This window comes from Pseudophryne corroboree, chromosome 1 (genome assembly GCF_028390025.1).
Source record: "Pseudophryne corroboree isolate aPseCor3 chromosome 1, aPseCor3.hap2, whole genome shotgun sequence".
NCBI lineage: Eukaryota > Metazoa > Chordata > Amphibia > Anura > Myobatrachidae > Pseudophryne > Pseudophryne corroboree.
The window spans coordinates 1,074,797,883-1,074,814,688 of NC_086444.1; the positions used below are offsets into that span (position 1 = coordinate 1,074,797,883).

The 16,806-nt window shown below is 44.7% G+C and overlaps 1 protein-coding gene across 4 annotated transcripts in view; it reads left to right on the forward strand.

The window, feature by feature from the left end:
• Positions 1–16,806, forward strand: part of GUF1 (GTP binding elongation factor GUF1) — a 178,148-nt gene that overhangs the window by 131,973 nt on the left and 29,369 nt on the right. For all 4 annotated transcript variants that reach the window (XM_063920983.1, XM_063920982.1, XM_063920981.1 and 1 more), the window contains 4 exons: positions 5,320–5,453; positions 8,635–8,736; positions 9,544–9,663; positions 10,684–10,720. In XM_063920983.1, the coding sequence (XP_063777053.1) occupies positions 5,320–5,453; positions 8,635–8,736; positions 9,544–9,663; positions 10,684–10,720 (393 nt within the window). The remainder of the gene's footprint in view (positions 1–5,319; positions 5,454–8,634; positions 8,737–9,543; positions 9,664–10,683; positions 10,721–16,806) is intronic.

Genomic DNA, 16,806 nt, shown 5'->3' on the forward strand with positions numbered 1-16,806 from the left:
ATCTCTGCAGCACCAGAGAGTTTTCTTCAATTTCTTTTAAACTTTTAATATTTTCGGTATGCTGTTTGGGAAACAGCATACCTGCACCGTGGCAGTTAGGGGGGGACGGTCACCGGCCTTGCAAGGTGTCAGAGCTGCTTCCCCCCTGCAGGACTACCATCCTGAGAGGTTGTTTGTTCAATGGATGCGAGTCTGAGGATGGGGAGCTGTCACCCAAGGGGCACAGTTCCATGGCAGGTGGTCAGCCCATGAAGCCCTCCTTTCGATCAACATTCTGGAACTTCGGGCGATCTACAGTGCTCTGCTTCAGGCCTCTCCTCTGCTCATGGATCACGCAATCCAAGGTTCAGTTGGATCATTTCGGGTGTGGACAACTGGGAAGCGGACTTCCTGAGTCATCATGATCTCCACCCGTGGTAGTGGGGACTCCACCATCAGGTGTTCCAGCAGATCATCCACCGGTGGGGCTGCCCACGGATAGACATGATGGCTTCTCGACTCGACAAGAACCAGGGACTCGACAAGAACTCACGAACCAGGGACCCTCAGTCGAGGGCAGTAGATGCACTGACGTCGCCTTGGCCTTACCGGCTGGTCTACCTGTTTCCTCCTATTCCGTTGCTCCCGAGGGTGCTCAAGCGAATCAGAAATCAGGGAGTCCAGGCAATTCTGATTGTCCCGGATTGGCCTCGGAGGGTGTGGTACACGGATCTTCTGGACGTGTCCGTCGAAGACCCTTGGCCTCTACCGCTAAGAAGCAATCTTCAACAAGGACCGTTTGTTTACCCAGACTTACGGCAACTTCGTTTGATGGCATGGAGGTTGAGCGGAACAGCCTAGCTCACAAGGGCATTCCAAAATGGTTATTGCTACCATTGTTCAGGCCAGGAAGCCTGTGACGTTAAAACACTATCATCATATCTGGAGAAGATGGGTCTCTTGGTGTGAGGAATGCACGTATCCACCTGCAGAGTTCCAATTGGGACGTTTCCCCAAGGCTGGTGTGGATAAGGGCTTGCGTCTGTTTCCATTAAGGTCCAGATTTCATCTCTCTATTTTCTTCCAGAAGAAATTGGCACTGTTGCCAGAAGTTCAGACCTTCTTGCAAGGGGTACTCCACATACAACCTCCTTTTGTGCTGCCTATGGCGCCCTGGGATTTGAATGTGGTGTTGGAATTTCTACAGTCCTCCTGGTTTGAGCCTCTGATGACGGTAGAAGACAAGTACCTCACGTGGAAGATGGTGATGTTACTGGTCCTGGCTTCTGCTAGACGTGTATCAGAATTGGGGGCCTTATCGTGTAAAAGTCCCTACTTGGTCTTTTATGAGGACAGAACGGAGCTCAGGACTAGGCAGCAGTTCCTGTCGAAGGTTGTCTCTGCATTTCACCTGAATCAACCTATTGTGGTTCCGTCCAGTTGTGACACTTCTGCTCCTCCGGAATCATTGGATGCTGTTCGAGCCTTGAAGATCTATGTCAAGTGAACGGCTCGGATCAGAAAGACGGATTCCTTGTTCGTGCTCTATGATGCACAGAAAAAGGGTTGTCCTGCTTCGAAGCAGTCCATTGCTCGTTAGCTTAGAAACATAGAAACATAGAATTTGTCAGCAGATAAGAACCACTTGGCCCATCTAGTCTGCCCCTTTTTTTTTTTCCTTACATTATTTTTATCTCTAACTTTATTTGATCCTATTTCTTTGTAAGGATATCCTTATGTCTATCCCATGCATGTTTAAATTGCTCTACTGTCTTAGCCTCTACCACCTCTGATGGGAGGCTATTCCACTTGTCCACTACCCTTTCTGCGAAATAATTTTTCCGCAAATTTCCCCTGAACCTCCCCCCCCCCCCCCCCCCCTCCAGTCTCAGTGCATGTCCTCGTGTCCTATTGCTTCTCTTCATTTGGAGAATGTTTCCCTCCTGGACTTTGTGAAAACCCTTGATATATTTGAAAGTTTCTATCATGTCCCCCCTTTCCCTTCTCTGCTCCAAACTATATACATATTGAGATTTCTTAGTCTTTCTGGGTATGTTTTGTGATGTAGGCCATGCACCATTTTAGTTGCCCTCCTTTGTACAGTTTCTAATGTATTAATATCCTTTTGAAGATATGGCCTCCAGAACTGAATACAGTATTCTAGATGAGGCCGTACCAATGACCTATACAGTGGCATTATTACTTCTTTCTTTCTGCTGCTGATTTCCTCTCCCAATGCAGCCAAGCATCTGACTAGCCTTCCTCATTGCCTTGTTACATTGCTTACCTGCCTTTAAGTCATCTGAAATAGTGACTCCTAGATCCCTTTCCTTCTCAGTAGTTTCCAGTATAGTGCCATTAATACTATATTTAGCTTTTGGATTTTTGAGACCCAAGTGCATGATTTTGCATTTTTTGGCATTAAACTGTAATTGCCACACTCTTGACCATTGCTCTAGTCTACCTAGATCCTCAATCATTTGTTTTACCCCACCTGGTGTGTCTACCCTGTTGCATACCTTTTTGTGTCATCTGCGAAAAGGCATACTTTCCCTTTAATGCCATTTGCAATGTCACCAATAAAGATATTAAAAAGCACTGGTCCAAGTACAGATCCCTGGGGTACTCCACTGGTAACATTTCCCTCCTGTGAATGCACTCCATTTACCACAACTCTCTGTTTTCTATCCTTCAACCAAGATCTTATCCATTCAATAATCCTAATATCCAATCCCAAACTTTCAAGTTTATTTAGCAGTCTGCGATGTGGAACAGTGTTAAAAGCCTTACTAAAGTCTAGATAAGCTATATCCATGGCTCCACCTTTATCCATCACTTTAGTCACACAATCAAAAAAGTCAATAAGATTTGTTTGACATGATCTCCCCCCAGTGAATCCATGCTGTTTGGGATCCTGTAAATTGCCGGATTTGAGATAATCTACAACTCTTTCTTTTAAGAGTGTTTTCCATCAATTTCCCTACTACTGATGTAAGACTCACTGGTCTGTAGTTGTTTGCCTCTTCCTTGCTTCCACTTTTGTGCAGTGGGACTACGTTTGCTCTTTTCCAGTCCTCTGGAATTACTCCTGTAGCTAATGACTGGTTGAATAATTCTGTCAATGGTGCTACCAGCACCTCTTTAAGTTCTTTTAGTATCCTTGGATGTATCCCATCTGGCCCCATAGATTTGTCCACTTTCAGCTTAGGCTTACTATCCAATAGGCCTATGTGTCGGCAGCCTTACCTGTTCCTAAGTCTCTGAAAGCCCACTCTACAAGATCTGTGGGCTCTTCCTGGGCGGCTGGCCAAGGAGTCTCGGCCTTGCAACTATGCCGAGCTGCTACCTGGTCGGGGAAGAACACCTTTGTGAAGTTCTACAAATTTGATACCCTGGTCAAAGAGGATACCCAGTTTGGGCAGCCGGTGCTGCAGTAGTCTCCGCACATTCCCGCCCATTCTGGAAGCTTTGGGACGTCCCCATCGTACTAGATTCCCCCAATATCCCTTATGGATGCTAGAGAAAATAGGATTTTAATTACCTACCGGTAAATCCTTTTCTCGTAGTCCACAAGGTATATTGGGCGCCCGCCTCAATGTATTGACTTTTCTGGAGGTTCTCGGTTATGTGGTTACCTGTTCAGCTGTTGCTATTATTGTTACCAGCCGTTGATGGTTGTTATATGTTCGTGGTGTGCTGGTATTAAATCTCACCACTCTTTGTTATCATGTTCCTTCTCTCATATATGTCCTCTCTCCTTCGGGCACTGTTTTACCTATAACTGCCTGTGGGAGGGGGCATAGAGGGGAGGAGCCAGCACACCCAGTGAAATTTAAAGTGCACCGGCTCCTTTGGACCCTGTCTATTCCTCATCGTACTAGATTCCCCCAATATTCCTTATGAACTACGAAAAAAAGGATTTACCGGTAGGTAATTAAAATCCTATTTTTTTGTGTCGACCTTTTGACTGTCGACCTGCTACTGTTGACCTAATGACTGTCTATCTCCTATAACAAAACACCTTTTCTCATGCGCACTCTTTTATAACTAGAAGCCCAGTGCAAGCTTTGGTTCTGAGTCGCACATTTCGTGTGCACAACTTTGTTAGATTGTGTTCTTCTTCCTCTCCGCCAACTTCAATACCCTAATTACGTCGGCAGATATTTGAACATCATTTCACAGAGGCACCTTCCGCAGAAATATTTTTGTGACCATTTCTTTTGAACCTTTATCATCAGGGACACATTTAAACTAACCAGCTACAACAAGCATAATATCTGTCTGCTGCTTGTGTTTCAAAATACCTGTACTGCTGTTTTAATACTAACATAGGTTGAGTATCCCTTATCCAAAACGCTTGGGACCAGAGGTATTTTGGATATCGGATTTTTCCGTATTTTGGAATAATTGCATACCATAATGAGATATCATGGTGATGGAACCCAAGTCCAAGCACAGAATACATTTATGTTTCATATACACCTTATACACACAGCCTGAAGGTCATTTAATACAATATTTTTAATAACTTTGTGTATTAAACAAAGTTTGTGTACATTGAGCCACAGAAAACAAAGGTTTCACTATCTCACTCTCACTCAAAAAAGTCCGTATTTCGGAATATTCCGTATTTCGGAATATTTGGATATGGGATACTCAACCTGTAATGTAATGTACAGATTCACTCAGTTGGGCCTAATCACCCACACAAAGATGCAGTAGTTTGCACTTATATTTGTTCTCTACCAGCTGAATCAAAGTGAACTTCCTACTTTCCTGATGGGGAGAGAGTACAGATGGCCACCGCATCGAATGATGTCAGAATTCTGGTGATGGTTATACCATGCGCAGAAGCAGTCAGGGCTTTGTCCATGCTGTCAGGTATCGGAAAGCCACAATCTGATGGAAAAAGTACTTCCATCGATGGTTGAGAGAGAGCTAGAGATGGCAGGGGCAGAGAGCGAGAATGGGGAAGAGGGACAGAGAAAGGAGGAAGAGGGTTGAGATAGATAAGAAGAGAGTGGTTGAGATGAGAGGAAGAGATAAGATGCCCTGTATGAGACTGCAGATCTCGGTTCAAACCTCTTCTAGTGAATAGTCCAAACCAGTGATCTGCTTTTACAGTTTGTATATGCAACCCCTTTAAGTTTATTGGGGATTATCTGTATTTCAACAAAGCAAACACCATATTCACTAGTATATTATGACTGTAAATAAAATCGTATTGTAAACATAAACCTAAATCACAAATGTAAATTGCTTTTGCAAAATTCAAAAATGTTTTTTTTTTTAGTCTTATGATGTAATTAAGTCATTTATGCAATCTTTTTCTTTCCTCAGTCCCGACGAGCGGAACACAAAAGTTTGATATATATTGATGATCACAGAATCATGTTAAAATATCTGTTTCCTTTAAATGAAGTCGTGGTGGATTTTTATGATAATCTAAAATCTCTCTCTTCTGGATATGCAAGGCAAGTCCTACAGATGCTTTTCAGACACCAGTCTGCTGTATAATGTAGACACTGTGTAATAAAGGGATTTGATTTAGGATATGTAATTTCATTTCATTTGCACACTAAAATGTTACATGGAAAGATAATTTGTTTTAAGGATTGAGTCTGTTTTAAAGTTCCACAAACTGTTTACTTACCCTCTACAAATATTTTAATTCCTAACCGAAAATGTGCAGAAAAGCAAAATGTATTTCATTATGTAGAATGGGTTGTTTGGTCTACTAAATGGTGTTTAAAATGCTCTGTGCACTAGATAGTGTGTGCAGGGCTACTTTGAGACGCTAGTGCTCTTAGGGAACATATCACATTAGTGGTGCTTGGGTTGAAGCAAAATCCCCAAATTTAGGACCTCATTCAAAAAGGATTGCAAATTCTGCTTATTTGCAATCCTTTTAATCGCATGCTGGGGGCCGCCCATCACAGGGCAACGCCGTCCAGTATGCTACCCAACCACCTCCCCCCTGTGACCACGCTGAAATTGCGGTCGCATCGCAATTTCAACGTAATCGCAGAATTAGATACCTCTTGATGGCGCAACCTGGCTACGACCACAGAAAGCCCGCCGCCAGCTTTGTGATCGCAGCGGCTGTGACGTCATGCAGCTGCCCCGATCACGCCCACGCCATGCCTCCCATTCATCTGCCACCATTTCCTAGACGCCGCCCACGCAACACTCCGTCTCTGCCTAGGAAACTGAGCGTTGCCGCCCCGCAAACGCCTCTGTCTGTCAATCAGGACGGGCCCTGCGCATGCGCCCACATCCTCTTTGTAATTTTTCTGGTTGGAACGCCTTTTGCGATCCAGGTTTAAAGCTATTCATGCTTCAAGCACAGGTGACTTCATTAGTACATCAGTCAGTTTGATACCTTTTTGTGCACAAGCGTAGATATCCTTAAAACCTAGACTATTAGGGTGCCTCGAGGGCCGAGTTTGGTCAATCCTGGGATAAAGTACAGTAAAGTGGACCTTGCAACTGAGCCAATAAGGTATTTTCTTATGATGTAGTAAAACCTCATTCAGGATGGATTTAGCTGCATTCGCTCCTGCGTCTGTTGCCATAGTCACACCTGCAAGTATATGCAAATACAATTACAGGTTGAGTATCCCATATCCAAATATTCCGAAATACGGAATATTCCGAAATACTGACTTTTTTGAGTGAGATAGTGAAACCTTTGTTTTTTGATGGCTCAAAGTACACAAACTTTGTTTAATACACAAAGTTATTAAAAATATAGTATTAAATGACCCTCAGGCTGTGTGTATAAGGTGTATATGAAACATAAATGAATTGTGTGAATGTAGACACACTTTGTTTAATGCACAAAGTTATAAAAAATATTGGCTAAAATTGCCATCAGGCTGTGTGTATATGGTGTATATGTAACATAAATGCATTCTGTGCATAGATTTAGGTCCCATCGCCATGATATCTCATTATGGTATGCAATTATTCCAAAATACGGAAAAATCCGATATCCAAAATACCTCTGGTCCCAAGCATTTTGGATAAGGGAGACTCAACCTGTATCAGTTTTTTCCCCAATGTACAGACGTGCATCGTCTGAGGCGCCCGCTTTCAGCATCTCCGCACGCTGTAATTCCCCCGGTGTTTCTTTAGACACCATTATCAGCACTTGCACCAGCCCTATGGCAGGTGCAGTGTTTGTCTGTCTGACCATCGCCTCCTTTGGCTGCAGCTGTGTGTCCTGGAACCCAGCCACTATCATTGACTTGCCCGTGATACTCCCATTACAATGCCTCTATACGTTCACTTAGGCCAACGCATGTGTCATAGGCCTATCTAGAAATTGTTCTGCATGCCCAGTTGAAAAAAAAAAAAAGCTCAATTACATGAACATAGGCATTGCGTGTGTTTTTGTTAGCTGTTATGCTATCATACCCCGTATTATGCAGATTGTTAGTATCTGATATCTCCCTTTTTATATATTTTTTTCGTCCATGAAGATAATGAATGTGCATGGCTCCAAGCGCCCCTGAAAGTCTTTGGGTCTTTTTACTTTGTGCAGTGAAAGGGTATTATTAGCACACTGTATGTCCCAACGTCACCCCAACAATTGGGACAATGTGTGTGTACTGCTGCGCACTAAAACTTCAGAAGCAGACAGTCTCCCGCAGCGCCCCTTCCTTTCCCTAAAAAGGTTGCATGCATTCTCTCAATATGGTGAGTGGAACATACCTTCCACCAGGGCAGGTGGAAGGTAGAGGCACTCGGGCCCGTGCCTCCCCTGACGTTTCTAGCTTCTTCTTTTTTTTTAAATGAAGCTGCTGCTGTCTCCGTCATATCTGATAGAGCGGACGGGCACTAGGAATAGCCACGGCTCCCACAGCCAGTCTGCATGTTTGGGGTAGTGGTGCCGGGTGCTCAGCTACTATGTATATTAGAAATGGTACTCTTATACTTTGGCATTATGTGTAAGGGTCACTACTACTACTCTGTGGCATTTTGTGTATGGGGCGCTACCACTGCTTTGCAACATGATGTGTAAGGGACACTGCTACTCTGGCATTATGTGTAAGTGGCACTACTACTACTCTGGCATTATGTGTAAAGGGCACTGCTAAACCATGGTATTGTGTGCAAGGGGCACTGCTACTTCTCTGGCATTATGTGTAAGGGACACTACTACTACTACTCTGGAATTATGTGTAAGGAGCACTAATAGTACTCTGTGGCATTGTGTATGGGGCACTACTACTACTCTGGCATTATGTGTAAGGGGCACTTCTACTCTGGCATTATGTGAAAGGGGCTCTGCTACTACTCTGGCATTACATGTAAGGGGCACGGCTACTACTCGGTGGCATTATGTATATGGGGCTCTACTACTACTACTACTACTACTACTCTGGCATTTTGTGTAAGGGGTACTGCTACTACTCTGTTGCATTATGTGTATGGGGCTAGTATACTTTGGCATAATGTGCAAGGATCACTACTACTGCTCTGTGGTATTATGTGTAAGGGGCACTACTGATACAGTAAACAAGGCCATAATACCACAGAGTATGTAACCCCTGCCCCCAGTGTGACAAAAATGAGGGGCCTTGCTCACAAGGATGCCAAATGTAAGTGTAAATATCAGTCCCGTGTATCATACTTTTTGTGTTTCATTAGCTTTGACTATGAAGATGCAGGTTACCAAGCCGCAGATCTGATCAAAATGGACATTTTACTAAATGGGTGTGCTGTTGAAGAATTGGTGACTATCGCAAATAGGTAAGCGATACGAGTAGAGAATTGGTGCATCCACAAGAAAGATAACACATACAACAGTATACCCATCACTTGTAAATGACTGTTCCTTAACAGCACAGTTTGTTTATACTTTTTTATATCAGTGGATATAATTTGTGATTACAAAGGATTGCAAGTAAACAGTGATATTCATAAAATTTTACATAAATCTGCGTAATGTTAGTTTAACCTCAATAAAAGTAAGTTACTTCTATAGAGTTCTGTGGGAAACGCTCTCCCTCCCCCATTTCTGCAAGTTGGGTCTTAAAAAATAAAAAAAATAAAAAATAAAAAACATCTTTCCATTCCGTGGTCTACTGCAAGTTACTAGTAGATTCAATACCCTTTTTGAAATGACCATCAAAGCAAGTCTTATTCTTCAGCCCTGTTATTTTGGAATACCATTTTTCATATTGTAGCATGCCAAATGCATAACCTGCAAACAGTTAAGCATGTTTATTACTATTACAAGGTACAGATGGGAACATGCTACATCTGGATAAACGTCCTGATCTGGCAGTAACAAAGTAAGGTGGATGTGCCAGATCCATTGTATTTTAATAGTAGCTTGGCAAAGTTGAGGGAGACCACCCCTCCTTTACAGCACTGAGTCAGGTGCTACATCTAAAAAGACTTTACTCGAAACTTCCCGCCAAAGAATGAAATAGTCCAGATTTCAAAGGCTCTGTTACGTAGCAGGTACTGGTTCCCTAACAATCTGTTTCTGTATCTGTATGTAATAGGAAATACTGTATAAACAGATGAGGTTGCAACATTTTTCTCATTTAGGGAAAAGGCGTATGAAGTTGGTAAAGCGATCTGTGAAAAGCTACGAGATGCTATACCAAGGCAACTGTTTGAAATAGCTGTTCAGGCAGCTATCGGTAGCAAGATAATAGCGAGAGAAACGTAAGTAGTGTTGCAGTACAATCTGTGTTGCTAACGGCATATTCTGTCTGCTCCCCTACACAGGACATCACACAAGTATGTGTGCCTATTAGCAATACTATAAACAGAAGAGGCGAGGGATTCCTTTCTAGAAAATATATATATATATATATATATATATATATATATATATATATATATATATATTTTTTTTTTTTTTTTAAGACACTAAAATGTGCAGCAATTCTAGAGTCCTAACTACTATATGTACATAAAGGGCGGTATTCAATTCTTTTCACCACCTTCCACACCCGTTCTGTTTCTGCTGACGGGCATGGTATAATCATTTCAGCTCGCTCCCCCAGGGTAGCGAGTTCGCCCAACTCTCTACGAAGCTAAACCTGATTACTCTGGGTGCGATAACAGGGATCTCTTTAGAAAGGAGATTGGGCATGATATCTCATTTGAATACCGTCCAAAGAATGGTAGTTAGCAAAATGTGTTTCCTATGAGAAAAGCCAAACAATTTTAAAATAAAGTGAAGATTTAATAAACCTGTTATGAACAGATTTGCAGTAGTGTGGTGTGGATTTGAGAGACAATTGCTAGATAGTTTCTCATTCATTCTTCTGGGGGGCAGTATCCGGATGTTAGGTTGACATGAGTTTAAAAAAAAAACAAAAAAAAACTTTTTCATACTTTACCATCCACGTGGACTATGATTGGGGACGCGGTGCACTAATTGGGGTTCCTGGTAATGTTACAGAGAAAACAACACCAAAAAGATTATAAAAACTCATGTCGACCTTTTAACTATATTGACATTTTTCCCATGTCACCCAATAGTGGTCGACCTATTGATTGTCTATCTTCTCCAGGTCGTCCTTTGTGTGTAGAGGGTGACAATTTGTTTGTGTTTTTCCCTATTAAAATTAAATTGTCATCCCTGTTTAATATGGATGTATATTTATTGTGAGTATTTATATATAGCACTAGAATATGCTGCAGCACTTTTCAAATTATGTATTTGTTTTTCTCCAGAATTAAAGCCTATAGGAAGAATGTCTTGGCCAAATGTGTAAGTACAACTTTTAAATATATTATGTCATACTTGTAAAATAAAATCTAACTTCAGTTGAAAGAGCCGTTTTATTATGCCCTATTATGGAATATGCCACTTGTATTTTTAACAAAACATTTCAAGCAATGTGAAGTTTGTTTTTTCCATCTTATTATAAGGTTTTCTTAGCTAGGGATGATTGTAAGAAGCGTGACATTCTCCATAAATTTTTTCTAAAAAAATGTCTCTAAGCCTATTAAATATTAAAACACTGTGTGGCAGTATTGTAGAATACATTCTAAAAGAAACTTTTCTTTCCACTTTTAAAAAGTTATATTCCCACCTTTTATGTCTTGGATGCATGCCAGTGATTGCAAAGTAAAATACAATTATAAATGTATTTTTTCTCTTGAATTTTCCTGGATGCAATTCATTTGAAAGAATGGTTAAAAAAAACAAAAAACTTTTTGAATGCCCACAAACAAAATAGGATTTTTAATACCTATCAGTAAATCCTTTTCTCATAGTCCATAAGGAATATCGGGGGAAACTAGTACGATTGGGGTATAGACGGGGTCCAAAGGAGCCAGTGCACTTTAAATTTCTTCAACTGGGTGTGGTGGCTCCTCCCCTCTATGCCCCCTCCCACAGACATTTATAGGTAAAAACGTGCCTGAAGGAGAAAGGACATATGCGAGAGAAGGAACATGATAACAGAAAAGGTGGTGAGATTTACACACCAGCACACCACTAACATACAACAACTAGCAACGGCTGGTAGTAACAACAGCAGCAGCAACAGCTGCACAGGTAACTATAGAATAAGAACCTGTAGAAAAATCCACGCACTGAGGCGGGCGCCCACTATCCCTTATGGACTACGAGAAAAGGATTTACCGGTAGGTATTAAAATCCTATTTTCTCTAGCTTCTATAAGGGATTTTAGTACGATGGGGACGACCCAAAGCTTCCATAACTGGCGGAAATGTGCAGAGACTGCTGCAGCACCGCCTGCCAAAACTGGGTATCCTCTTTGGCCAGGGTTTCAAATTTCTAGAACTTCACAAAAGTGTTCTTCCCCAACCAGATAGCAGCTCGGCATAGTTGCAAGGCTGAGACTCCACGGACAGCCGCCCAGGAAGAGCCCACAGATCTTGTAGAGTGGGCCTTTAGAGACTTAGGAACAGGTAAGGCTGCCGACACATAGGCCTGTTGGATAGTAAGCCTAATCCAACAAGCAATGGACTGCTTTGAAGCAGGGCAACCCTTCTTCTGCGCATCATAGAGCACGAACAAGGAATCCGTCTTTCTGACCCGAGCTGTATGCCTGACATAGATCTTCAAGGCGCGCACAGCATCCAATGCTTCCGGAGGAGCAGAAGCGTCAGAACTGGACGGAACCACAATAGGCTGATTTAGATGAAACACAGAGACAACCTTCGTCAGGAACTGCTGTCTAGTCCGGAGCTCCGGTCTGTCCTTGTAAAAGACCAAGTACGGACATATACACGATAAGGCCCCCAATTCTGAAACATGTCGAGCAGAAGCCAGGGCCAGTAACATCACCGTCTTCCACATGAGCTACTTGTCGTCTACTGTCATCAGAGGTTCAAACCAGGAGGACTGTAGAATTCCAACACTACATCCAAATCCCAGGATGCCGTAGGCAGCACAAAAGCAGGTTGTATGTGGAGTACCCCTTGCAAGAAGGTCTGAACTTCAGGCAACACTGCCAATTTCTTCTGGAAGAAAATGGAGAGGGCTGAAATCTGGACCTTAATGGAACCCAGACGTAAGCCCTTATCCACACCAGCCTGCAGGAAACATAGGAAACGTCCCAAGTGAAATACTGCAGGCGGATAGGTGCGTTCCTTGCACCAAGAGACATATCTCCTACAGATATGATGATAGTGTTTTGAGGTCACAGGTTTCCTGTCCTGAACCATGGTAGCAATAATCCTTTTGAAAAAGCGCTTGTGAGCTAGGATGGTCCGCTCAACCTCCATGCCGTCAAACGAAGTCGCCGTAAGTCCGGGTAGACGAACGGTCCTTGTTCTGAGTGATAGAGGCCAAGGGTTTTCAACTGACATATCCAGAAGATCTGCGTCCCACGCCCTCCGAGGCCAATCCGGGGCAATCAGAATTGCCTGGACACCCTGATGCCTGATTCACTTTAGCACCCTTGGGAGCAATGGAATCAGAGGAAATAGGTAGACCGGCCGGTACGGCCAAGGCGACGCCAGTGTGTGAGGGTCCCTGGTCCGCGAACAGTACCAGGGAAGTTTCTTGTTGAGCCAAGAAGCCATCATGTCTATTTGTGGGCAATCCCACTGGTCGATCTGTTGGAACACCAGACGGTGGAGCCCCCACTCCACCTGGGTGGAGATTGTGACGCCTCCCAGTTGTCCACACCCGTAATGAAGATTGCTGACATTGCTCTTGCATTTCTTTCCGCTCAGAGGAGTATTTTTGACACCTCTCGCAAGCAGGCTCTGCTTTGTGTTCCTTCTTGACGATTGATATACGCCACTGCCGTGGTGTTGTCCTACTGTACCAGGATCGCGTGATCCCTGAGCAGAGGAGAGGCCAGAAGCAGAGCATTGTAGATCGCCCGAAGTTCCAGACTGTTGATCGGAAGGAGGGCCTCGTGGGCTGGCCACCTGCCCTGGAACTGCGCCCCTTGGGTGACAGCGCTCCATCCCCATAGACTTGCATCCGTCATGAGGAGGGTCCAATCCTGAATCCCGAAACTCCGGCCCTCCAGGAGATTCGAGGACTGTAGCCACCACAGGAGGGAAATCCTGGCCTGAGGTGACAGCTGAATCATCCAGTGCATCTGGAGATACGATCCGGACCACTTGCTCAGGAGATCCAATTGAAATGTCCTGGCATAGAACCTCCCATTGTGCATCGACTCGTATGAGGCAACCATTTTTCCCAGCAATCTTATGCAAAGATGGATGGACACTCGAGTAGGCCGGAGCACCATGCGGACCATCTCCTGAAGTGTTTTCGCCTTGTCCTCGGGTAGAAACACCTTCTGGGCCCCAGTATCCAGCAACATCCCCAGGAACAGGAGCCTCTGAGTTGGCTCCAGGTGGGACTTATGCAAATTGAGGACCCACCCATGGTGCGAAAGAAGATGGATGGTGCGGTCGATTTGGAGCAACAAAAGCTCCCTTGATCATAGCTTTATCAGAAGATCGTCCAGGTAAGGGACCACATTGACCCCCTGGACCCGGAGTTGGAACATCATCTCCATCACTTTTGTGGATACCCTCAGGGCTGTGGACAGGCCAAAGGGTAGTGCCTGGAATTGGAAGTGATTGTCCAGGAGGGCAAACTGCAGGTACGCCTGATGAGGCGGCCAAATCGAAATATGGAGATGGGCATCCTTGATATCCAAGGAGACCATAAATTCCTGGTTGTCCAGGCCTGCAATCACTGCTCGCAGGGACTCTATCTTGAGCATGAACACCTTCAATTAAGGATTCAAGGATTTTAGATTCAAAATGGGTCTAACCGAACCGTCCGGTTTCGGCACCACAAAGAGGTTTGCGTAACACCCTGCGTTGCGGTAGTGGAACTGAACAATGAGGCGGGACTGAACCAACTTTCGGATTGCCTGTTGCAACGTAACTTGCATATCCTCCAAAGCTGGTAAGCTTGATCTGAAAAATCATTGAGGCGGAGGACTGTCGAACTCCAGCCTGTAGCCCAGAGAAACGAGATCTCTGACCCAGGCATCCTGATAGGAGGTCTCCCAGATGCGGCTGAAGTGGCGCAGTCGAGCTCCCACCTCGAGATCCCCTCAAGGTGGTTCGGCACCGTCATGCTGAGGCCTCAGTGGAAGCAGAACCAGTGGACTGTTCCTGAGAACTGGTGCTTGCAGGTTTTCTGGACTTACCTCTGGTGCCTCTAGCCGCATTGGAAGCACCTCTGGCCTTAGATTGAAATCTGTATGACCGAAAGGACTGGACAGACAGCCCCGGATAGGAGCGTCAAGCCGGCGGGGCCCCAGAGGGGAGAAACGTGGATTTCCCAGCCATAACTTTGGAAATCCAGGTATCCAATTCGACCCAAAAAAGCCATTCCGCAGGAAAGGGGAGGGATTCCACAGTATGTTTGGATTCTGTGTCCATAATCTACTGACGCAACCACAAGGCCCTGCGCGCCGACACTGCCATGGTAGAAGTCCGAGCATTAATGTTCCCCATCTCCTTGAGCGAATCACAGAGGACACGGGAAGTGTCCTGAATATGCTTCAGGATGGTTACCATAGTAACTAAGGGCATATCCCCTGAGAGGCCCCCCTGAATTTGAGTGGCCCAAGAATGAATAGCATGGGTCATCCAGCAACCCGCAGTGACCGGTCTTTGTGATATACTGACTGCTGTGTATATAGATTTTAGGGTAGTCTCAATCTTCCTATCCCCTGTATCCTTCATGGTAAAGGAGCCTGAGGCGAGCAGCACCGTCTTTTTAGACAGGCGAGATACTGAGACATCCACCCCAGGGGGTTCCTCACAAAATTTTCGACCTTCAGGAACAAAAGGGGAAAGTGCGCAAAAACTTTTTGGACACTTGGAATTATTTGTCTGTATTTTTCCAGGCCTGTTTGAATAAGTCAACTAACGCCGTAGAATCAGGGAAACTGACATTGGGCTTGTTTTGTACAAAGAAAAACGACTGCTGTGACGCAGCGTCCTCTAGAGGGAGCTGTAACACATCCCTTATAGCCAAAATGAGAGGTTCAATACCCTGAGCAGCATCGGGATCCCCAATAACTGGGTCCAGGTCATCCCCGTCATCCTGTACTCTGAATCAGATAGAATAGCAGGTAAACCACGCTTCTGGGTACCTGCATGAGAGAGGGGGGGGGGGGGGGGGGGCTGTGCATCTGCAACAGCTTGTTGTTGTAGCTGAGTTTTCTGCACATTAGCATTGAGCTGGGATGACATATCTGACATCATAGTTTTTAGAGACCCTAACCAGTGGGGCTCTGGACCCTCTCCTCCAGCCCCTTCACGGATTTGTAAAGATTGACTGCATTGTTGACAGGAAACAGAGTCATTATATAAGGGAGAGAATCTAGTGTGACATACATTGCATAGCTTATGTTTACCCATATTCACAGTAAGCACAATAACATACACACAGACAGTTATAATGCAAGCCTGCCCTACTGTATGTGAGATAAAACAGAGAGAGAGAACACCAGCACACCGTGAGCTGCACAGCCCCAGTGAGACTGTCAGCTCCCTATTACACAGTAAACACTAACAATTATTGGCCCTCCTTCTGAGTTGTTCGCTCGCTAGCTGCTTTTAGCAGCCGTGCAAACACTAAGCCGCCGCCCTCTGGGAGTGTATCTTAGCTTAGCAGAAGTGAGAACTAAAGGATTGCAGCGCTGCAGTTTCTGAGCAGCTCCAGACCTACTCCTAGCTTGCGATCACTTCAGACTGTTTCATTCCTGTTTTGACATCACAAACTGGCCCTGCGTTTCCCCAGGCACGCCTGCGTTTGTATCTGTCACACCTGCATTTTTCCACACACTCCCCGAAAACGGTCAGTTACCTCCCAGAAACACCCACTTCCTGTCAATCACTCTGCGGCCAGCAGTGCAACTGAAAAGCGTCGCTAGACCTTGTGTGAAACTGCATCGACTTTTATGAAAGTACATTGCGCCGCAAGGCCGCTTTTTTACCTAATCGCTGCGAACGAAAACAGCTAGCGAACAACTCGGAATGACCCCCATTGTCCTAGACAGGATCAGGACAGTGTACACAAGCGGCTCACCCCCTTTGCTAAACCCTGTACCAGATTTCCAGCGTGTCTGAGAATCAGGAAGCACTGTGTGTGCTGTCTGTGTTGCAGTTACAAGAGGAAGGCACCAAAACGCCTCAGGTCCTGCTGTGAGCTCCGCCGCCTCCTATGGCGCCGGAGTTACATTCATAGATTATACTGGCAAAAGTCTCCTTTTAAGCTTAAAACATCACACAAATGCTAGTCAAGCCCTTTTGTGCCCATTCTACATGGGGGATCTTGGGGGGACCCCCCGGGAGGGTCCCGTACGCCGCGCACGTGGTCAGGCGCACTTTGGA